The sequence below is a fragment of the Mobula birostris genome, chromosome 3, assembly GCF_030028105.1.
Source record: "Mobula birostris isolate sMobBir1 chromosome 3, sMobBir1.hap1, whole genome shotgun sequence".
In the NCBI taxonomy this organism is placed as follows: Eukaryota; Metazoa; Chordata; class Chondrichthyes; order Myliobatiformes; family Myliobatidae; genus Mobula; species Mobula birostris.
In genome coordinates this window covers 149,806,701-149,831,655 of record NC_092372.1, presented here as the reverse complement: position 1 = coordinate 149,831,655, position 24,955 = coordinate 149,806,701, and the positions used below count along the sequence as shown (strand labels likewise).

General features: G+C 40.9%; 1 protein-coding gene and 1 long non-coding RNA gene across 4 annotated transcripts in view; one reads left to right on the top strand and one right to left on the bottom strand.

Moving 5' to 3' along the window:
• hepacam2 (HEPACAM family member 2) overlaps nucleotides 1-2,136 on the top strand; it is a 98,530-nt gene extending 96,394 nt beyond the window's left edge. Inside the window, exon 9 of the mRNA XM_072252001.1 lies at nucleotides 2,038-2,136. Within this exon, the coding sequence (XP_072108102.1) occupies nucleotides 2,038-2,136 (99 nt within the window). The remainder of the gene's footprint in view (nucleotides 1-2,037) is intronic.
• A 3,072-nt stretch (nucleotides 2,137-5,208) lies between these two features.
• The window catches only part of LOC140195322 (uncharacterized), a 48,106-nt gene continuing 28,359 nt past the window's right edge, over nucleotides 5,209-24,955 (bottom strand). The window contains exons 3-6 of one of the 3 annotated variants that reach the window (XR_011885422.1): nucleotides 13,038-13,396; nucleotides 11,040-12,640; nucleotides 9,967-10,111; nucleotides 5,209-6,498 (exon numbers count right to left, since the gene is read on the bottom strand). This is a non-coding gene — a long non-coding RNA (uncharacterized lncRNA). Of the gene's footprint in view, nucleotides 6,499-9,966; nucleotides 10,112-10,741; nucleotides 12,641-13,037; nucleotides 13,397-24,955 lie in introns of those variants that run through there. The other 2 variants (XR_011885420.1, XR_011885421.1) reach the window with 2 other exon arrangements.

The window sequence follows — 24,955 nt, the reverse complement described above, 5'->3', positions numbered from 1 at the left end:
TTTTTTATTAGGACTCCTGTCTCCTCTCATGGAGTTCAACTATATCCATCAAGGACATAACCTTCCCCACCATCAACAACATCTTTATGGGGCAATGCTCAAGAAGGTGGCATCCATCATGAAGAATCCTCGCCATCTGGGAAATAAACTGTTCTATCATCAGGGAGGAGGTACAGAAGCCTGAAGTCCCATACTCAGTAATTCAGAAACAGCTTCTTTCCCTCTGCCATTAAATTTCTCAACAGTCCATGAACCCATGAACTACCACATTAATCCATTTTTGTTGAACTATTTATTTATTTAACAATCCTTTTAAATATTTTTATTAGTTTTCTAGTTCATAAACATAATAACAATAGTGATATAAAGAGATTGGAATTACATTATTGATAATAGATATATACAAGAGAAACTACAAAGAGTACAAGTGTAATAGACTTCCAAACTCTTGATATAATTAATCATGAAGAGAAAAAAAAACTAAAAAGAAAAAAAATCACAAAGAAAAACCCCCAAAAAACAAAAAAAAACAAACAGAACAAAACAGGGCTGAACCAATATATTAGATCGAATACATTCATTAATGTCATCAACTCCCCTCCTCTATTCACATATTCTAAGTTAATAAAAAGGATTTGGAAGAGGTCAAAGGACATCATATGAAAATGTTGAATAAATGGCTTCCAAGTCTCTTCAAATTTAACCGAAGGATCAAAAATGACACTTCTGATTTTTTCTAAATTTAAACATGATATAGTTTGAGAAAACCATTGAAATGTAGTAAGAGGATTGGTCTCTTTCCAATTCAATAAAATGGACCTTCTAGCCATTAGTGTAACCAATGCAATAATACGACAGGCTGAAGAGGAGAAAGGGCTATTATTGGCAAATCAAAAATTGCCGTAATAGGATGGGGTTGTAAATCGAAACGCAAAACTGTTGAAATGATCTCAAAGATATCTTCCAAAGTTTTTCCAAGAGAGGGCAGGACCAGAACATATGAGTCAAAGAGGCCACCTCAGAGTGACATCTGTCACAAACAGGATTTATATGGAAGTAAAAACGAGCTAGTTTATCTTTAGACATGTGGGCCCTATGCACTACCTTAAATTGTATCAGCATATGTTTAGCACATATAGAGGAAGAGCTAACTAATTGAAAAATTTTCTCCCATTTCTCTATAGGTAGGTGAATTTATTTAACAATCGAGAGTAATTTTATGTACCACTGCCACAAAAAAACAAATTTCACATCATCCAAGTTATTGATAATAAATGTGATTTTGATTAAAAATTGGCCAAATTTTGCTCAGAAACATCACTGTGAAAGTGCATTTGTATTTGGTAAAAAAACATACTGTGGTGGTAGAGCAGTGTGAGGTTTAATCTAACCATGACTTGGGAACATTTAACATTGACACAGGTCCCCCCTACCCCCAGCTTATGAATACCAGACATGTACAGTCTGGACATATGAATAAGCATCTTGGAGTCAAATGTAATGGATCTGTCAACTGCTGTTGGGGCTGCAGGGAAGTTGGATCTTGGTTTGTGTCTGGCCACATTTCCTAGTTACAAACAGTCTGGGTTACAAATGGTTCACAGAACGTAGCCTTTCTATTAACTGGAGAGGGCCTATTCTATAATGCATTCAGCATTAATGAAAACACTCAGTTCAATGCACTTCTGGTAGACAAAGAGAAATACTTCCGATTTAATTTTGCTCTTTTTCCATTTCTTATTAAAGTGCATTGAGCACTTAACAAATATAAAATACTAAACATAGTTTTGTTTTAAAATTAAATATTGTTTTTGAATATTTATCTTGCACAGAATTATGTTAGACCTAGGTGTATTAAAGTAAATGGGAATAGTTAATGAAAAAACAATAAAATGTGGATGAAGTCTTTGTTAAAATGCTGTAGTTAATATGTATAAGGTGTTATTTTATGGGATATGACATATTTCTTTACTAAATGTGAACTAATTTTAAATTAATTTTAAAAATATATATGTTTGTTCATTTAATACATTTCAGGTTCCACCAGATAAATTAAGCACTGTGTACGATATTATTCGAGTACCAGACATCCACACAGTTTATGAAGTTATTTGCCAGACGCCAAAAACATCTTGATGTTGGACTGATCACAACAGGTAATAGTGGCTTTCATTTTGAACTAGTACTGCAATTCCTTAAACTTATATGGCAGAGATTACAGTCAGGCTGCTGGGGTCAAAATCTCAATTTTTTTGAAGTCTGGACACAAAATTGGATGGAGTTAGATTGGGAGCAACTTCTTGCAGGTAACTCTGCATCTGACAAATAGTTAATCATTCAAAATTGAAAGTTTATGGCTAAGGTGTTCCCATTAGGCTGAAGGAGAAGGACAATGAATCTAGGGAACCCTGGATGTCAAGAATATCAAGCGATGGTTAAAGGGAAGAAAGGAAGCATGTGATAACTTATAGAGAATTTAAAATGAGGGGAAGCAGATAGCAGTGTAGAAATTGTAACAAGGTGCATAGAAAATAAATTAGGGGGGCAACAAGGGGACACCAAGTACCACTGGCAGATGATTAAGGAAAATAACAAAGTATTTTATAAGTATATCAAGAGCAATAAAGTAACCTGAGAAAGATTGGGGCTTATTTAGTGATCAAAGAGGAAATTTGTACATGGTGTCAGAGAACATAGGTAAGGTCATAAATGAGTGATTCTCGTCTGTATTCACTAAAGGGAAGGGAACTGTACTTGGAAAATGTGGGAAGGAAAAGTTCACATTAAACGTGAGTTATTATTTTTGTTTATCATTAATTCAAAGATCCAAAGTACATTTATTATCAAACTACGTATGCAGTATACAACCCTGAGATTCGTCTTCCCACAGACAGCCACGAAACGAAGAGACACAATGGAACCTGTTCAGAGGAACATCATCCATCCAAAGCGCAAAAAAAGAACAAATTGCGCAAACGGCAAAAACGAGTGAAAAGCACAGAATATACAACATCAAACCAGCAGAGTCTAGGAGTGTTCAGCTTAGTACAGTTCAGTTCAATTTAGCGCACTGCCATAGAGCCAGTCTGCAGGCCGTAGAGCCAATCTGCCCTGATCAACATCGCAAAAAAAATTTAAAAAACGAGTATCCAGAAGCCAGAAACACTTCATAGCATGAACCATAGAGTTAAATCCACAAATTGCTTCAATTAAACCTTGCCCAAGACCCAAGACTCCGGCAGAATCAAGCGAGAGGGAAAGAGAGACCAGTCAAATGCAGGCACCCTCCTCTGAGAGCAGCAAGCAAAAGCAAAAGAGAAACTGGTCACATGCGGGTGCCTTCCTCCAGCATCAGCAAGAATGAGAGAGAGTGACTGGTCAAAAGCAGGCAGACGGCACTGAACACCCGCTCACATTCCGCTCTCATCCTCGTTGATTTCAATCTTATTATTTAGGCAATAAATAATATTATTATTTGGAGATATAGCACGATAACAGGCCCTACCGTCCCAACGAGTGTGAACCGCCCAATTACACCCATGTGACAGATTAATGTACTAACCTGTATGTCTTTTGGAACATGGGAGGAAACCAGAGCATCTGGAAGAAACTCACGCAGTCCTGAGGAGAATGTCCAACTCCCTACCAATTGAACCTGGGTTGCTGGCGCTGTGAAAGTATTATGCTAACCACCATGCAAGAAGGTTTGAAAACATGGATCAGTCCCTAGGGTCTGATCGGATGTGTCCCAGGCTGTTATGAGAAGGAAGGGGGTGATTGTTGGGATTCTGACTGAGAATTTTAAATCTTCGCGGGCCACAACTGAAGTCCTAACTGACTGGATGAGAGCAAATGTGGCACTTTTATTCCAGAAGAGGAGCAAGGATGAGACCGTTAATCACAGGCCAGTGAGTAAAACATCACTGGTAAGTTTCTGAGGAATGGCAATAATCTATACTTGGAAAGGTATCGATGGTAATCAGCTGTCTTTGTTAGGGGAATGTTCTGTTTGACCAATTTGATTGAATTTTTCAAATACTTATCAACAATGAGGGTGCTGCATTTAAGTAAAGTGTTTGGCACCTGAGACTGGTCTAAAATATTAGAGCCCATGAAATCCAGATCAAGTTAGGAAGTTGGATCCAAAGTTGCTCTTGTCATTGGATGTTTTATGGTGGAGTTGTGGTTTTATGATTGGAAGCATGTGTCAAGTGGTGTATCATAGGGATCCGTACTGGAAAACTGTCTATTTGTTTATTGAGATACAGCATGGAATAGGCCCTTCAGGCCCTTTGAGCTGCACCACCCAGCACCCCCCCAATTTAATCCTAGCCTAATCACAGGACAATTTACAATGAGCAATTAACCTACCAATTAGTACACCTTTGGACTGTGGGAGGAAACCAGAGCACCTGGAGGAAACCCACTTGGTCATGGGGAGAACGTACAAACTACTTACAGGCAGCGGTGGGAATTGCTGGTACTGCAGAGCGTGTTAACCACTATGCTACTGTGACGCCCAAGTTTGATTCACTGTCTACACAAACCAATGTACTCAGAAGTCATTTTAAAAATCCTTCCAGCAGTTTAAAATGATGAATTGTGGTGGAAGATATCTTTAAATAATATTAATACAATCATTCTGATTAAGAATGTGTGGAGATTTTTTAAAAAGTTGTGATTGGAGCCTAGAGGAGGTTTAATAAAAAACAATACATGTGTTTGTTTACATAGAACTATTGTTAAAACCTGAATATCAAGTGTAATGCCATTTTCTATAGTTGAATTCATACTTCCAAATGTGTGGTGTGATTTAATTTCTAGGTTGAAACTCAAAAAATGGTAGTAATCTGTTGCTACCTGATTATTCAGAATTTATTGATGACCATATCATGCCATTTAAATCTGCTGGTCATTCACAGGCACTACATAAATGTGTTCTGCTTATGCTGAAAATAAGAGAGGAAAGTTGTTGTGAACACACATTATTTTGAAGTGCAATAAACTTGTCTTTTCTGTGTTTTACCAGTTGGATGCTGTATTTTCCCACATGCCAGAAGACTGCGACAGTTGTGCTATGACTGTGTGTTTTGACAACAAACTATAAAGACAACCAAGGTCAGAACAACAAGAAGCTGAACCTTTTACTGTCCAGCATTTTGGTGAATCATTTCTTCTCAAAAAAGAAAAATCACTGAAGCAGCTTGCAAAACATTTATTCATCGGCAAAGTTCTAATAATTTAACTTTTGAAGTTTCAGCATAAAGTGTAATAAACAATACAGAATAAGTTAATTACTACATGAGATTGTCAGAAAATATCTTTCATTCTTGACTGTTATCCATAAGATGTATTTATTCTAAAATTCAAACTGTCATTTTGTGTCGGGCAACACACATCAAAGTTGCTGGTGAACGCAGCAGGCCAGGCAGCACCTGTAGGAAGAGGTGCAGTCGACGTTTCAGGCCGAGACCCTTGTTGCTTGAATTTCCAGCATCCCTTGTTGCAGAATTCCTGTTATATTTTGTGTCGGGATTCGTTTACATTTTCCATGAGAATCTTAGACATATAGGTATATTGAAATCTTGTATAAATTTATTTATGGAGAATTGTAAAGTGATACATCCAAAACAGAATACAACCATAATTAGTTTACGTGAGTCATGAACTCAATTATTTAGTGGTGTTTCTAGATGATATAGTATCACAGTGCAAAACTGGATATTATTTAATATTTTATACATTTTATTGATAACCTAACTCAGAGGGATCATAAAATTGTTAGTAGAGCAAGAATGTTGGAGTGAATTCATTGGCAGAGTTAACCTGGGAGTGCTCAACATGAATAATGATCCCAAAAAGCCAAGACCATACGAACATAAGACCAGAAGACTCAGGAGCAGAATTAGGCCATTCAGCCCATTGGGTCTTCTCTGCCTTTCCATCATGGCTGATTAATTATTATTCCCTTCAACCCCATTCTCCTGCCTTCTCCCTGTAACCTCTGATGCCCATGCAATCAAAAACCTATCAACCTCCGCTTAAAATATACACGTATGCAATAACTTGCTCTCCACAGCCATCTGTGACAATGAATTTCACAGATTCACCATGCTCTGACTAAAGAAGTTCCTCGTCATTCCTCCTCCAAGAAACTATTCCAATCTGTTGTTTAGACAAACTCAACAAAGTACAGATCATTACTTCTGAATGGACATATTTCCTTCTAGACAATTAAAGATATGTAAATATAGTAGTCAATTTACATGATTTTTGTATCATTTGGAGTAGCATGAACATTTATCTGACCCAGGATAATATGTAAACATGTGCATGTGATCTAAAAGAGGTTTTAAAACATCAAAACATAAAATATACAGACTTAAAAATAATATTTTTAAGAGGTGTTCTGCTTTCAGGAAATTTCATTTTTTTTCTGTATGTTTTGTTATGATGATCCACATCCCTTGTCAATTCTCATTAGAATTTTAGATGCAGCTGTAAAAAAATCAAAAATTACAGATTAAAAAAAATCAAAATAATTATTTATAATACCAGTTAAAGAAGAATTGCCGAGAATTATTTTAAGCCCTTTTGGAGCCACTGTATTGCAGTGGTCTATCTTTAAGATGTTTTAGGAACCTGTAGAAAATATGCAGAGGTACTTCAGGGTGCATCCATTAAGGAGATAAAAAACTCTATGAAAATCTGTCTTTAATTTTATATTATTTAAGAATCATCATCATCATTATGTGCAGTGTCATGTGATGTAGGTGATTATGATCTCATAGCCATGATTGTTCTTGGCAAATTTAAGAACCAAGGAATGGTTTTTAAAGAAAAAGGAGCAGGATGATGTGATTCCAGCCTCTTGAATCCAGTTCACAATCCATAAGGTTATGACTGGCCATTTCTTCAGCCGTGCTCCACCACCTCCTCCCCTATTCTCACACACCTTGATGCAATGATCTGTTTGTCCCAGCCTGAATATTAGCCAATGACTGAACATCACACATTTTGAGTAAAAGAATTCCAAAGAATCATAATCCTCTAAATGAAGCTTTACCCCAACTTATTCCTCCTCCTTATCCCAAGACTGTTTAAATTAGTTCTAAACTTATCAGCTCAAAGAAATAGCTGTTAAGTATCTCGACTTTCAAATTCTTTCAGAACTTCCTTCATTGTTAGCCACTGGTGAAGTTCCTGAAGACTGGAAGGTAGCTAATATGCTCTGTTGTGGAAGAAGGGCAGCAAGGACAAGCCAGGGAACTGCAGGTTTTTTAGCTTGATATTAGTGGTGGGGAAGTTACTGGAGGGAATTCTGTGGGACAGTACCTACCAGCATTTGAATAGACCGAGTCTGATTAGGAGGAGTAGCTTGGCTTTATATGTTGAAAGTTATGTTTGCCAATTCTTTTAGAGTTCTTTAAGGAGGTAACCAAATAAGTAAATGAGGGTACAGCAGTGAATGTTATCTATTTGGACTTTTGCAAGACCTTCTACATGACAGGCTGATCTGGAAGGTTTGGTCTGTGGAATCCAGGGAGAGCCAGTTTGGAGGATTCTAAACTGGCTCAGAGGTTGAAAACAAAGGGTGAAGGTTGCCTCTCAGAACGAAAACTAGTGAAACATTGTGAGCCACAGTGTTAAGTGTCAGGACCTTGTCATTTATATAAATGATTTAGATGTGAATGCATAAGGTTTGATCGGTAAGTTTGCTGATGAAATTAAGAGGTAATGTTGATAGTGAAGAAGGTTTTTGTAGACTACAAGGGGGCCTTAATCAGCCAGGAAGTGGGCTGTTGAGTGGCAAATGGATTTTTATACAATGTGTAGTAATGCATCTTGGAAAGTCAAGTCAACGTAGGACTTGTACTATGAATGGTAGGCAACTAGGGAATGCAATGGAACATAGAGACCAAGGAGTTCAAGGGCATAGTTCACTAAAGGCAGCATCACAGATTTTCAGGGAGCTAAAAAGGCAGCAACACATAATCTGCTGGATGAACTCAGTGGGTTGAGCAGTGGTGAGAAAGAAATTTCCAATGTTTTGGGTTGAAACCCTCCATCGGGACTGAGATGGTCAGCAAAGGGGGGGGGGGTGCAAGAGAGGATTCTGAAGTGATTGGTGCTCTAAGTAGGACAGTAAGATGACAGCAAGTTATGCAAGATAGGGGAGGTGAGAGAGAGTAGAGTAGTTAATCTTCAGCAGGTGTACGATAGGTGGAAACAGACAGAGAGAAAAGAAAAAAAATAAAATATGGAAGAAGGTGAGGGGGAGGCGAGTGAGATAAACAGCAACACAAAGGTCTACCAGAGCTGAATTCAGGTAAGTAAAGGAGGGGAGAGTGGATCTATTGGAGGAGAAGGGAGAGGTGAACGGCAGTTGGAATTGGAACGGCAGGGGGAGAACCTGAGCGAAGTTGTTAAAAGAAGAGGGTAAACGGGGTGCTGAAGGAGAGGAACAAAAAATGGGAGAACCAGAAGATCAGAATGAGAGGAGAGGAGAGAACCGGGGTGGGGTGATAGGGACAGGAAAAACAGAAAAATGATGGACAGGGTATTTACCTAAAATTGTAAAAACTTGGTACTTGTGCCATTGGGTAGTCAACTTCTCTAGATTATAAATAATGTGTTGCTCTTCCAGTTTGTGTTGGAGCTTCAGCTGGTGGTATAGATGGTCAGTGTGGAAATGGAGAGAGAACTTGAAATAGTCTGTAAATGGGAGATCAGGATGACCACTGCAGACTGAGCATCGGTGTTCAGTGAAGCGGTGGCTGAGTCTGTGCTTGGTCTTGTTGATATTGAGAAAAATGCAGTAGGCAAGGTTGGAAGAGGTGCATGTGAACCTTTGCCTCGCCTGGAAGGACAGTTTAGGTCCTAGATGGTGTGGGAGGAGGTGTAGGGTCAAGTGTTACATCTACAGTGATGGCAGGGCAAACGGCCAGGAGTAACAGAAGGAAGAATGTGGAAGGATAAGTGGACCAGAGAATCAAGGAAGGTGGAAAGGGGTGGGGATGAGAAGTGCCTGGTGGAAATGATGAAGGATACAGAGGCCCATAAGGTGAAACATAATACCAGATGAACTCTATCGCTGTTCTGTCTGGGAGGAAGTAGGGTGAGAGCTGATGATAGGAAATAAAGGAGATGCAAGATAGGGCTCCATCAACCATAGCAGAAGTGAACCAATACTTCCAGAAATAGGAGACATTTCAGATGTCCTGGACAGAGAGCTTCATCTTGAGTGGAGAAAGTGAAACTGGGAGAAAAGAATAACATCGTTTCAAGAGACAGATGGGAAGAGGTGTAGTCTAAGTCGCTGCTGGAGTCAGTGGGTTTACTGTAAATATCAATGGTTTGACTCCTAAGAGGGAAGCAGTGAGACCAGAATCTTCACTGATTTGATTTGACATGAGATGTATTTCACTCTGTTTCAACGTACATGGAGCAAATAAAACTAATCTAATTGCTTGCTGTAACTGCATGTTAACTTCCTATATTTCATGTCCATGGATGCACCAAACCTCTCTGAACATCAGTGACAGGGAAGAAACATATTGATTTTTCTGTTCTTTATGTCACTATGAATTACCTGAAATTTTCTCAAGATTACATTCCATCTGTCACCATACGTCAATATCCTTCTGCAGGCTCAATATCTACTCAGAACTTAGTTTCTCACTTAGAATTATAATATCAGAAAATTTCTACTGTATATACTGGTCCTGGCCTCATTATTAATGTTATACTTGTAAATTGTAAATATTGCATTGAGATTAGATACAATCACTTCTGTAAATGTGAAAAATAAAAGTGCCTTGTTTCAGAAGCTAAAACACTTGGTTAAGACTGAACAAATGTGTATATTGACACTGGTAATTATGTATATGACTTGGATATTGAGGGTATAATTATACAAATTATGCAGTTTTAACACTATTCTTGTGGTCTTAATATTATCCTTACCTAAAATAGGTGATATGTAGACTTGAATACTCCTCATGGTGGTATGTAATCATGTTGCTACTGTGAAACAAAATTGAATTCCTATTCTTCAGTAAATAACATTCTAGTTAACGGGCCCATGGGCAGAAGGTCAATAAGCATCTTTCTGAAAGAAAGGTTAAGGAATATTTAAAGAGGGTAAGGCTTGAATTCATAATTCATTCTCGGGAGTGACTGGGATGGTATTGGGTTTGCTGACCATGAAGTTCGAGTCAAGTCAAGTCAAGTGGCTTTTATTGTCTTTCAACCATAACTGCTGGTGCAGTACACAGTAAAAATGAAACAACGATCCTCCAGGACCATGGTGCTACATGATACAACACAAAACTACACTAGACTACCTGAAGCAACACAAAACTACACTAGACTACATGAAACAACACTAAACTACATTAGACTTCAGACCTACACAGGACTACATAAAGTGCACAAAACAGTGCAAGACAGTACAATAAATAATAACAAGAAAATAGGCACAGTAAAGGACAAATTACAATATAATAATGATGTAAATGTAAACAATGTTTTAGCAGGAATTGAGAAAGAAATGAGGAAAAAACTGCAAAGGGAGTAGAGTGGTGTTCAGTTGAGTGTGTGTGTGTGTGTGTGTGTTCGTTCTAAACTCAAACAAAGACCTTAAGTCCTATTGGATTACAATCACCATGAGTACTCTCTCTAAAAGGAATTTATACTATAACTAAAATCCAATCTTCAAAAGCTAGTTTACTTCCTTGTTTATTCTCCACAGTGAGTTAAGCTGCCAGTACCCACTGTTCAAGTGGTAGGTCCCCTCTCCCTACCAAGGAGAAGATATTCCAACTAACGAAGTAGTTTTAAACACAGGTCAATTATTTACAGTGATACACGTTTAAATCTCAGAGGATTTCTTTATTAAACTCCTCCAAATTTTCACAGAAGGTTTCTATCTTATAAAACATTTCCAAATCACAAGTCATTTCCTAAACACAAAGTATTTCTTAAACATAAAGACTTCCAAAGCACAGGTACAATTCCTATAAATTTAAAAGACATACCCATGATACAGGCAAACACATTGTCTGTCTCAGAAAATGAAGCTGGAGGAATGGAACCTCATTCAGCCCTGGTTTCTTTCATGTTGTCTGATGTTCCTTCTGCCATTTCTAATAAGAAAGAACTGCTCTCCACATTTATATAATTTTCCTCCCACATAGGTGACTTCACACACACATCACATGCACTTCCTTAGATATCTTTTTAACACAAATGTTCTAAAAGCATTTTGAAGACATAATTATTTCGTGAATGCTCACAGTTCCCAATTAATGCTATAAAACAAATTTATTAGAGGGCATTAAAACCTTCCAAACTATAAACAGATCAGTTATTGATATGCTAAATTATATTATCCATCTGTTCCACAAGCTTCCTTGTACTAAGCAATTTAAGAGTCAGCTTGTCTGTTTGAAACAACCTATATTCTTCTCGAGCAGTAAAGCAGGTACAGTGACTAGCGTCTGGTTCTACACATATAGAGCATATGCAACGTATGGAGCTTGTTTTGAAAGCTGTGTTTTTAAATCTGGGCAGATCGCTGCTTTCCATTTAGATTTTAAGAACTGAAGACTAACTTCCATTTACAACCAGAAACTAAATGAACTATTAGTTGGAAGTTTACTTGTATCTTCTTTAGAAAACAAGGTTAGCAAAAAAAAGAGCAGTGATTATCTGTCAAATGGTTAAGTTATTGAAAACATTTCCCTTGAGATTTATTCAGAGAACAACACTGCTTCTTATTCTTAATTTGTTTATGGAACTTTAATTTAAATTGTTCAAATTTGCAAAAGAAACCATAGGAGATATTTAAAAGCAAAGTGAGAATTGGTTTCAAAGGAATCAATCTAAGACTAGCGGGAGTTAGATACAATCTGCCAATATCAATTCAAGGTAGATGAAATTAATGTAGTACATCTTTAAAGAAAAACAAGTCACATATAATATAAAATGTACAATGCAGAATTAATAAATGATAATTTAAATATTAATGGACTGAATACTTAACATGTCAAATGACAGAGACAGTAATTAACGAAGTATAAACCATGTTGTTACATGAAGATTGTAATGAGAGAGCTATGGATGGTAGTGAACTCAAGTGCCGAGTAATATCTAGAATAAAATCATACTCGAAATAAACAAGGTAACACAAATGAAATCCAAAGGCAAAATCGTGAACAGTAGTACTAGGAATGGAGTTTCTATGATTGAGCACTGAGTGCTCAGCAGAATTCATTCAGCACAAGTGAAGGAATGTGGCTAGCAAGAATTGGCTGTCTGACTCTTAAAGGGACATCAGCAGCTAACCACACTCCAAGGAACTGGAGTGCCAAAACTTGGAAGCCTGCTGCTGTTCATTCGGGATCATGACAGAACCTCACCCATGGCTGGCTCCAGATGGCCCAGGGTAATCAGGGTGGTGCTGGTGAAAGTCCTCTATCAAGGTAGGGTCCAGGATGTCTCATGAAGGAATCCAGCTTCTTTCATCTGGGCTATATCCTTCCCAATCCACGAGGTGCTGCCTTTACTATGAACCGTCCAAAAGTCGCAGAATTTTGAATGGACCAATGTAACGAGGAGCCTATTTTCTGGATTCAACCTGCATGGGGAAATCTTTAGTTCAATAGTTTCATTTAATATCAGAGACATTTCTCTGATACATCCTGAAATTCTTGTTCACAGACATCCATGAAAACAAAAGCATGCCCCAAAGAATGTGTAATAGTAAAAATGTTAGAACCTCAAAGACTCCTGCTCCCTTCTCCCATGCACAAGCAACAGCAAAGCAATGACTCTCCCAATTACTTCAGCAAAAAAGCATCAGCACCCTCCACCCACCAAGCAAGCAATAGCAAAGCCTCAATAAAGACCATGATCTGTCAACAAAAACTAATTGTTCACCCGACAATTTGACATACCACAGGCTCTCTCTCTCTCCCTAATAAAGGGAAAAAGATGTATCCCCTTTCACAGTGAGACATAACAAAACAACTCACTGATTTATGGTGTTAAAAATCTGCTGTGCCGCCACTTGATCTGCCCGCCGGAATTCTCTGACCCAAGAATGTGTGTGTGTGTGTGGGAGAGAGAGAGAAACAAAAATAAAACAATTCACCAGGTACTGAGCCTCTGATATATCATTTTTCTCCTGTGATGCTTCATCAGGCATAGAATTAGCCCATCCACAGGGCCACGAAACCTCCGAACCTTGGAGTCAAACTTGTCTTCTAGGCCGCATCCTTGGGATTTTGAAAAGCAACCGTCCATGAGCCCCTGGGAGCGGGTCTCACCACCGCAAAGAACCAGAGACTCAACGTAACTCCCGGTCAGGGTCTTCAACAGAACCCCAACCACCCTGAAAAGAAAAAAGAGACATCGAAGGTAAAAATTTAACTGATTTTGCAGATAATCTCGAAGAAGTCACCATTGAGTGCCATTGTAAATCTGCCTCTACCTACGTCAGAGATGAGAGCCAGACCCGCTGGCTGGGAAGAAGTGCTTGTCCTTGCTCTCGCTGGTGGTGGGCTTGGTCTCGTTGTTGCTGCAAATTGGCCAACAATGTCTCTCCCACCTTAAGCTGCTCATGGCAACATCTCTGGACCAGCAGGTCTGTGGATGGAACCACACCTCTTCCTGTTCCGAGAACAGCGGGGGATTGTTAGCATTCAAAAGAGGACATCCCAATAGATGAATGCTGAAGTGTGTTTTGTGCAGGCTCCATCCAGATCAGGTTGTCATTCCAGGTGGTAGGGTTCCACTGAGGCTGGATATCTAAGTATTCTCTGTAGGTCCTGGTTGACCCTTTCTGTTTGACTATTGGTCTGCAGATGGAACCCTGGATGACAGATTGACAGAGACACCAATGAGCTCACATGAGGCCTTCCAAAACCTAGCGGCAAACTGGGGACTGTGATCAGTGGCGATGTCCTGGGGAAAAGTGAATCCTGAAGACATGTTGTAACTTGAGTTTGGTGGTCTCTGAAGCCGATGGTAGTTTGGGAAAGGGTGCGAAGCAGCAGGCCTTGGTCTATGACCACCATAATTACTGCAGTACCCTGAGATGCCAGAAGACCTGTGACAAAGTCCACAGAAATGTGAGACCAAGGGTGAGTAGGAATGGGGAGAGGCTGAGACGGACTTCGGGGTTCTTCATCTTGTGCACAGACATCACATGCTAAGATATTCCCAGACACCTTTAGTAGTCCCTGGTCACCCATAATGTGTCTTGATGAACTTGAAGGTGTGAGCAATCCTTGCAAGCCCAGCCAACTTCAAAGTGTGTCACCAGTTGAGTACCTCCAAACAAACAAAGATACATTCAGGAGGACCATTACCCGATCTGCCCCATGTTTCTTTTAGGTTCGGCACATTTTCAAGTCCATGTTCCTGCAGATGAGCATCAAAACCATTCTTGAGCTGGGAATTATAGTGGGAGGGCTTTCTTCCCTTTAGGTGCTTTGAACTGTCAGGAGTGGACATCTGGTTTTTGATTTTTTGATCCTGGGTGGTAACTAATAAGGAAGGTGAACCTATTACTGAATAGGGACCAACATGCCTGCCTCAAATCCAACCTCTTTGCATCCTGGATGTAGGCTATGTTTTTGAGGATGCTGTAACTCAAAGGCCAAGGAGCATTGTACCAGGAATTCTCGGCATATTTTGGGATTACTATCATACTGCTCAGGAGCCAGTAGTGCAGCAATCCCTCACGAGTATTGACAGCCTCCAGCTTGAACATGCCTGGAACTGGCAGCCACTCAAGCCAAACTCAGATCCTGCCTACCAGAGTCAGAGAGCTTCTGGAGAGTGATGAGGTTCTCCTGAAGCATGTTGTCGTGTCTACCTATAGTTGCTCCCTGTAGGCCAACGCGGTTTTCAGACATTCTTACTCTGCTGGGTTCATGATGGCTCAATCATGCTGTAAAAAGAGACCCATGGATGGTTGTGAACCCAAGTGCAGAGTAACGTCTAAAATTGACTCAGACTCAGACACGTTCAAAATGAACAAGACAACACAAATGGAATCCAAAGGGGAATTCACAAACAGTAGCACCAGAAATGGAATTCCTATGATTGAGCACTGAGCACCAGCACAAGTACAGACTTTCCATGAAGGAATGTGGCAGACAATAATTGACAATCTGAGTCTCAAAGGGACAGCAGCAGCTAACCAAAACTTGGTTGTCTGCTAGTGTTCAGTCAGGACCATGACAAAGGTGGTGTGATCTGCAGTCTTGTGCTGCTAACAGAGAGCAACACTTACAAGAACCAGAGCGTATTGGTGCTGAGAGTGTCTAATGTTTTGGTCATCTTAGTTATCAGGAGGAAAGAGCACTATTCAATTCATCAAAGTGGTGTATATATGTATATATACATACATATGTAAATCAGATGTGCCTCCAGATCAGCATAGGGTTGAGCAGGGGGATAAAACTCAAAAGTTATGGTGGTACTATGTATATCGGTGTCTAACACACCAAAAAAAGAAAACATTTATTTCAAGGAAAAGGGTGAAATAATTGGAACAATATGTTCAAATGGTTGAAAGGTGAAATTAGCACTAATATGAAATATTTCTTCACACACATAATCATTTCACTGCTCCTCAGTAATGATCCAGGGGACTGGAACAGTGAATAAGAGTGGGTTGAATATCATCCTCAGCTCCATCCCTCAGTGCTTCTGGATAATGATTGTGAAGGATTCTTGGCAGCCAGGCTATATACTTTATTTAGATTTTAATTTTGATGTAAATGTTAGGCCAAGGGAAATAGGAAAATTAAGCTTGTACAGATTATGAATTTGTCATGGTTTGGATGATAGGAATGATAACTTCCTGTCTTCCTTTCGTGCTGTTTGGCAGAAAAGGTGGAAATAGGAATAGTTTATCCAAGTTACTTTGGCATGATTATTTGTAGTTAGTGATAACTGATGCTTTTTTAATAATCATTTTAGAGCCAACAAATGAACAGAAGAAGGCTTTATTGATACAGGAACTGAGATGGAAGCAGAAATAGCTGTTGACATGGAGATGCAAAAAACGCCTTTTTAGTGGAACCACGAACATGTGGAATCTTTTTGCATTTTTGTATGATCACTATGTAATTGTTGGGATGGGATGTGTAAAAGAGCAGATGTAGTATTTCATGCAGTTGCGTGGAGAAGCAAGGAAAAAGGTGAGGATGTTGAAAGGTATCACATAGTGAAAAATCCCTTCGAAATACTGAAAGAAGAGAGGAGAAAGCACATTTTGGGATTGGTCTTGTAAAATTGCTATCAATAGATAGGTGACGGGGAGAATTAGGAATGCAATAAAGAATTATTGATGTCTCACACAAAAGGTAGGTATAGCTTGAATATGCATTGATTCCCAGAGAGTAAACTTCAGTTTCAGGAAGCAAGTAGAGTCATTTGAGAGAAAAAAAAATAAAGATTTCTCATTTCTGGTGAAATATTAACTTTACTTTCCTCACAAATGCTGCTGCCCATGGTGCATGGGCAATATATCACAGATGAGAACACATTGGGAGCACTGAATAGAGCCAACTAAAGCAAAATGCTGTAATTTCGGGAATGTCTCCAGAGGACAAGATTAATGTAAATGGAGCATTTGATGGCTCTAGGTGTTGCGTATTTAATATTTCAGTGATATTTGAGTAATATTGTAAATATATTTTTTGATTAATCATTCTTTGTTGTTAACACCCAAGATGACGCCGCATACGGCGTCTGTGTTGCAAGCTGCATTCCAACTGTACAGTATACTGCTAATTTCTGCGATTTCCTTTGCAATTCTTGTTCAAGTAGCTGATAGTCACGTCAGATATGATAGACTGACTCTTCAGAACATTGGGAAGACGGCATTTACCCACTACGTGCTGCCTTTCCTACACTGGGATCCCCTGCTTGCACAATCCATGGGAGACTCATCTCTTACACCGCCACTACCTCGGAAGCGGCGTCAGAGGTCAGGGAGAAGGGTTGGGGTCCTGGTGAGGCTGAGATGGCGTACTAATTGGCTACTGCTCCCCAGCATACACCTGGCTAATGTTCAGTCCCTGGGCAATAACCTGTGTGAACTGAGAGCCAGAATCTCCTACCAGCGGGAAACAAAAGAATGTAGCATTTTGTGCTTCGTGGAAGCCTGACTGATGGAGGAAATACCGGATCACGTAATCAAGCCCTCTGGGTTCTCCCTGTTCCAGGCAGACAGGTCAAAAACCCTCTTTGGGAAGACTAAAGGAGGTGGGGTATGCTTCATGGTCATAGTCAATAATGCCCAGTGTGACCCCCCGTACGTGCATACCCTCAAATCCTTTTGTTCCCCAGATCTGGAGTACCTGGTGCTGCTGTGTAGACCTTTCTGGCTGCCTAAGGAGTTCACAGCTGTTACTATCACAGACCTGGCTGTCAAGGAACTGTACGAGAAAGTCAGCACCCTGGACAGTGCACACCTGGAGGCTGCCTTCATCATTGCCAGTGACTTTAACAGAGTGCCACTGACTAAAGTGTCTCCAAAGTTTTGTCAAGATATCCAGGTGAGCACATGGGGAGATAGCATACTCAACCACTGCTATCCTTCCTTCCGCAGCACTTACAAAGTGCTCTTCGACCCACTGTTTGGAAAATTGGATCACTCCTCCATCTTTCTGCTGCTGAGGTACAGGCAGAAGCTGAAACAAGAGGCAGCCATGGTTAAAACCGTCCACAGCTGGTCTGACCAATCAGGTTCCATGCTACAGGACTACTTTGATGACGTCGACTGGAATGTCTTCCATGATGAGGATATCTTCGAGTTCATGGATGGGGTCACGAGTTTCATCCGGAAGTGTATCGAGAACGTTGCCCCTCAGAAATCAGTCAGGGTCTATCCAAACCAGAAACCCTGGACCAACAGTTCCGTGCGAACAGCACTTACCACACAACACAGAGCTTACATTACTGGTGACCAACAGGAAATCAAGAAGTGCAGCCATGATCTGCACAATGTCATCAGGGCAGTGAAACAACAATACAGGGACAAGATTCAGACTCAATTCTCCACTAACAACACACACATCTTATGGCAAGGTCTGCACACCATCACAGACTTCAAAGCTAAACGCAGTGGAGTTTCTAACATTACTGCCTCTCTCCCAGATGAGCTAAATCTTTTTTACACTCGATTTGATGTTGCCAATACTGAGCTCCTGAGAAGACCTACAGCTGATGTGACCTGCAGCTTGGTTATCTCTGAGGCTGATGTACGCAGGTGTTTCCAATGAGTGGACAGTCGCAAGGCTGTGGGACCAGACGGCATCCCAGGGCAGGTACGCATAATGTGTGTGGCACAACTGGCTGGTGTGTTTACAGACATATTTAATCTCTCCCTCAGTGTAGAGTGCCCTCCTCCTTCAAAACACCTACCATTGTTCCAGTACCAAAAAAGACCAAGGTAACATGCCTGAACGACTGGTGTCCTGTCGCACTCACCTCAATAATAAGCAAATGCTTTGAGAGGCTGGCCAAGGACTACATCTGCAGCATGCTATCACCCACACTGTATCTCCTAAAATTCACCTAACAACTCAACCGATCGACAGATAACACAATGGCCACAGCTCTACGCACTGTCCTTACACATCTGGAGAAGAAGGATGCCTATGTGAGAATGCTGTTCTTGGACTACAGTTCAGCATTCAACACCTTAATTCCCTCCAGGCTCGACAAGAAGCTCAAAGGCCTCAGCCTTTACCCTGCTTCATGTAGCTGGATCCTGGACTTCCTGTCAGATTGTTGGCAGGTGATAAGAGTGGGCTCCCTCACCACTGATGCCCCTCTGACCCTCAACACAGATGCCCTCCAAGGCTGCGTCCTAAGCCCCCTCCTTTACTCTCTGTATACACATGACTGTGTTGCCACACATAGCTCTAATCTGCTAATTAAATTTGCTGATGATGCTACACTGATTGGCCTAATCTCCAATAATAATGAGGTAGCCTACAGAGAAGAAGTCATCACCCTGACACAATGGTTTCAAGAAAACAACCTCTCCCTCAATGTCGCAAAACCAAGGGAGCTGGTTGTGGACAACAGGAGGAATGGAGACAGGTTAACCCCTATTGACATCAATGGATCTGGGGTTGAGAGGGTGAACAGCTTTAAGTTCCTCAGCATACACATCACCGAGGACTTCACGTGATCTGTACATACAAGCTGTGTGGTGAAAAAGGCACAACAGTGCCTCTTCCACCTCAGACGGTTGAAGAGTTTTGGTATGGACCCCAACCTCCTAAGAACTTTCTACAGGGGCACAATTGAGAGCATTCTGACTGGCTCCATCAGTACCTGGTACGGGATCTGTATTTCGCTCAATTGCAGGACTCTGCAGAGAGTGGTGCAAACAGCCCAGCTCATCTGTAGATGTGAACTTCCCACTATTCAGGACATTTACGAAGACAGGTGTGTAAAAAGGACCTGAAGGATCATTGGGGACCTGAGTCACCCCAACCACAAACTGTTCCAGCTGCTACCATCCGGGAAACGGTACTGCAGCGTAAAAGCCAGGACCAACAGGCTCCAGGACAGCTTCTTCCACCAGGCCAACAGACTGATTAATTCATGCTGATACAATTGTATTTCTATGTTATATTGACTGTCCTGTTGTACATACTATTTACTATAAATTCCACATTGCACATTTAGACGGAGATGTAATGTAAAGATTTTTACTCCTCATGAATATGAAGGATGTAAGTAATAAAGTCAATTCAATTCAATTCATTATGGGTTACTTGTAAAAGTATATGAACGTTATATGTGATTACGCCACCATGTCATGTGTACATGCCTCACTAACAAAAAGGAAAGTAATAAGTAAGTAGACATGAATCTTCCAGATCTGTGGGTTTTTTTCCAATTAGTTGTTAGATTTACAAAACATAACAGTGGTGGTGAGGAAGCTTTAAAAAGAACCCAAGACAACCTAACTATTGAGGTGCAGAATATTTTATTCTTTGCAAGGGTAGATAGACAATCGAATTTTTTTAAAAAGTGTAGCACATGTTTCTTAGCAAGAGAAGAAAGGCAGTGAAGTTAAAAAATGCAGACAATAGGTGAAATTAATGGGTTCATAAATGGTGAGTACTGGGTGATAATAACAAGAAATGTTAAAAAAAGCAGAAATGGCTGACTACTTCAGGAAAATATATGTGTTCAATTGTAGAATAGATAACTGGCTAATGTATTCTGAACAAATTGAGCAGCAGTTTAAAACAAATGGAATAGCCAATAAGAAACAACTGCCAGTTTAGATGGAAAAGCATACAGTTTGCCTAGATGTTTGACTGCTCCAACCAAACCAGCTTTGCTAATATTGTGAAAGTAACACAGGGACATTTCGAACCAACGCCAGTGTTGATTGCAGAATGCATTAGGTTTCATAAACAGAATCAAAAGGAAGGGGAGTCCATTTCAGCATACGTGGCTGAACTGAAGAAGTTGTTCGAGCTTCGTCAGTTCAGTGATGGGCTTAACGATACACTGAGACATTGATTAGTTTGTGGAATCTTACAAGAAAGCATTCAAAATGGCTCCAAACTGAAGGACAACTCAGATTTAAAGGAGCAGTTGAAATTGTTGTATCAATGGAAACAGCAGCCAGAGATGCAAGTGAGATTGTCATGGTCTGATCCGTGAAGTCCGTATTCTGGTCCACGGTCCAGTCCATAGCTCCTTATTCCAGGGTTTATGGTTTTCCCCAGTTTCTGTTGTAGGCCATGCTTCTCATTTTGGGGCTGAGACATAAATACCTCTGCAAACCAGGGATTCCCTGCTGGACTGTCCTGTTCCCCTCCCTGCCTTTTCCCCCCTCGCCTGACTCTCTGCCTGGATACCTCACCTGACTCTCTGCCTGGATACCTCGCCTCCACCACTGTCTAGTTCGATCGCCAATGCTGACATGGAACTGTCTATCGTTCTTCGGCGTTTGTCTCTTCTTGTCCTCGACTCTGTGGGGTAAGTCAGGCCATTCTGCCATTGCCCTGCAGGGGGATCTGTCTTGTCCTCGCCTCCGTGGGGTAAGTCAGGCCATTCTGCCATTGCCCTGCAGGGGGACCTGTCTTGTCTTGTCTTGCCTTTGCCTCTGTTGGGTAAGTCCGGCCGTTCTACCGTTACCCAACTGATGGTCTTGTCCCACCTTGGTGTGGAGAAGAAGTTGAGTCCAGGCTTGTCTAAGTATAAGTCCTGGCTCTATGCCTATGGACTGTCCTGTCTCATGTTGATGTCATGCTGAAGATGAGTCCCGGCTCCATGTTGATGAACAGTTCCCAGCCTGTTTCCGAGCTCCAGCCTCCGAGTTATCAGCCTCCGCATTCCAAGACCCAAGACCCAAGACCCCAGCCTGCAGCCTCAAGACCCCAAGCCTGTCTCCTAGCCTCCAGCCTCAAGACACCAAGCCTGTCTCCAAGCCTCCAGCCTCAAGACCCCAAGCCTGTCTCCAAGCCTCCAGCCTCAAGACACAAGCCTCAAGACCTCAAGTCTGTCTCCAAGCCTCAAGCCTCAAGACCCAAAGCCTCAAGCCTCAAGACCCCAGCCTCCAGTCCTGCAGTCATGTCATGTCCATGTCTGGTTCTGGGGCCCAAGCCCGAGGCAAGACCCAGGTTCTGGGTCCTTGTCTATTCTCTGCCTCGGGGTCCAAGCCCAAGTCTGCATTCTTGTCCTTGCTCCTTGTCTGTATCCTGTCACATCCCTACTCGAGTCAAGTTCTGTTCCTTGTACTTCAGTGTCTGTGTCTTGCATTTGGGTCCACCATCAATGCCCCCCATTGTAACAGAAGTGCAGTCAAGAATGTAAGTGAGCATGAACAAAATTGCAACGTTGAAACAGAAACTTGCCTGGCTGAACAAATTGAGCTACCACTGTGTCAGGGGTCAAATACATTAGACTAAGGCTGGTCTAAAGGTGAAACCTGCAGAAAATGCAACAAATAGGGCACATTCAATTATCACCTTGGGCAGACCAGAATAAATGGACTGCACAGGGATGAGAAAACGATAAAAAGTCAAGTTGTAATTTCTAAAAGAGCGCTAATTTGCATGTTATTGATGAAAAATCTGAGAATGATGGGAATGATATTGGACTATGTAGCCTTGAAATTTAAAATGTGAAAACTAACAAAAGACAAGCAATCTGGCTTACATCAGAAGTGAATGGAAAATTAATTAAAATGGAATTGAACACTAGTTCAGCTGTTTCAGTCATTTCACAAAATGAGTTTCAGTGGAATTTCAAAGATACTGAACTGAAGCCTGCACATATCAAACTAAGAACTTAGACTGGAGAAAAGATAACTCCTCTGGGAATGACATTTGTAACAGTGAAATACAATAACCAGCAAGGCACATTGTGGTAAAAACAGGAGGGCTAGCATTGTGGGGCCATGATTGGCTGAGACAATTACAACATGATTGTAGATCCATCCACCAGTTACATGCTACAACACCAGCAAGAGAGTCAACTGAAAGCGAATTAAGAAAGATACTGTATAATGCCACAGCAGTGTTCTAGGACAACATTGGAAAACCCAAACATATCAAGGGTAAAATAATTTAAAATAATAGCACACCCAACTTTTACAAAGCCTGTCCAGTTCCATTTACCATCAGTGATAGTAGCCAATAAGCTCGATCGCATGGAGGCTGAAGGAATTCTTTCCAAAGTTGAGTGGAGACCATGGGCAATACCAATGGTCCCAGTAGCTAAGAAAAATGAGTTTGTCAGGAACTGTGGTGATTTTAAGGTCACCATCAACTTAGTACAGAAAGTAGATCAATACCCTCTGCCCAAGATAGAAGATATCTTTGCACATCTTTCTGGAGGGAATCACTTCAATCAAGTGGACTCAGCTGAGGCCTACCTGCAGATGGAGATGGAAGACGAGTCCAAGATGTTTCTCACCATAAAGATTCTCAAAGGGCTTTATCATTATAATAGGCTTATTTTTAGAGTACAATCTGCACCTGCACTCTGGCAGTAAGTTATGGACCAGCTGCTGTGCAGGCACTCAGTGTTACCTGGATGATGTTATTGTTAATGGTGAGGATGACAAGTAAAACTCCAAAATCTCAAGACAGTTTTAAAAAGATTGGAAGATTATGGGCTGAGGTCACAATGTACCAAATTGGAATTCTTTAAACCAAGCATTACTTACTGTGAGCACACCATTGATGTGCAAGGGTTACACAAATGTGCTGAGAAAATTCTCACAGTGGTGGATATGTCAAGGCCAAAGGATGTGTCACAGTTGTAGTCCTTTTTAGGATTTGTCAATTACTATAACAGGGTCCTGCCACACCAGGCTACTGTGCTCCACCCCATGAACTCATAATTAGAGATTGGGAAGATATGGCAATGGACAAAGTAGTGTGAAGCAGCTTTCCAAAAGGCAAAGGAAATAGAGACATTAGACACTGTATTCACACATTATGATCCACATAGTCCAGTGAAATCTGCTTATGACACCTTGTCTTATGGTATAGATGTAGACATGTCACATGCTATGAGTAATGGAAGTAAACATCCCATAGCCTTTGCATCACAGTCCCCTACCACTGCAAAGGAAAATTACCCACAGATCGATAGAGAGGCCTTGAGTCTAGTTTGGAGTGTAAAACATTCCAAACAGTACTTGTATGGGAAGAGTGCATTACTGATCATCTGCCACTGGTGTCCATTTTGAATCTACAGAAGGGTGTTCCACAAACAGCAGCAGCACACATGCAGAGATGGAGGACACAATTACAAGATTGAATTCAAGAGGACAATTAATCATGGAAGTGCTGATGGGTTGTCCTGTTTACCATCGGAAAAGGAAACACCTGAAAAATTTACAAAAGAGGTCTCTGAGCTTGACATATTCTCTCTAATGCAAATCGAAAGTCTTCCTGATACGGTAGAGATGATCCAAAAGGAAACCAGTAAAAACCCCACATTGCCTTCGGCCTACACGGCCAGCTAAAATGGCTGGAACTTGCAAACAGAGATTCTTGGCCCCACTTTTACCAGCATCAGGATGAACTTGAACTTGATGGGGGTTGCCTTATGTGGGGATTGAGAGTTGTTGCACTATCCAAGCTGAGAGCTAATGTTGGAGGAGCATGGTCAAAATGAAAGCATTGTTTTGAAACGTTGTCTAGTGGCTAGGAATAGATCATCAAATTGAACAGCTTGCCATGCACTGTTTGGAATGCTGACACATCCGGAAAATACCAAGGCCAGCACACCTCCATCCCTGGGAATATCCTGCATTGCCTGGCAGAGGATTCATGTGGATTTTGCCGAACTATTCATGGGCACTAATGTCTGGTAATAGTGGAACAGCTACAAAGTAGCATGAGTGTTGCTAATAGCCTCTGCCTGAGCCTCACACCTGTTGATATGTTGAGAAGCCTCTTCTCAAGGATTGGTGTTCCAAAGCACTTAGTCAGTGACAATGGAGCACTGTTTGGGGCAGAACAGTTTCAGACATTCCTGAAAATGATTGGAATAAGACACAGTACATCTGCACCGTACCACCCAGCTACAAATGGCTTGGCGGAAAGGTTTGTCTAAAGTCTAAAGAACGTACTGCAAGCAATGTCAGTTGAACGCACTAAACTACAACTGAATTAGAAGCTTGCCAGTTTCCTCCTTGAAATCACAATGCAACACACTCCATAATCAACAGCTCACCAGCTATGCAGTTACTGGGTCATCCCTTGCACTCGCGCATGGATGTACTCAAACCCAATCCCAGAACTAGTGTGCAGGACCAACAGCTGAGACAAATTTAGGGCTCCTCAAACAAGGAGGTTCAGTGTTTCACTCTTGGACAAGCAGTCCTGGTGAGGGACCACAGAGGTGATCAAAAGTGGGTAGTTGAAAAGATTAAGGACAG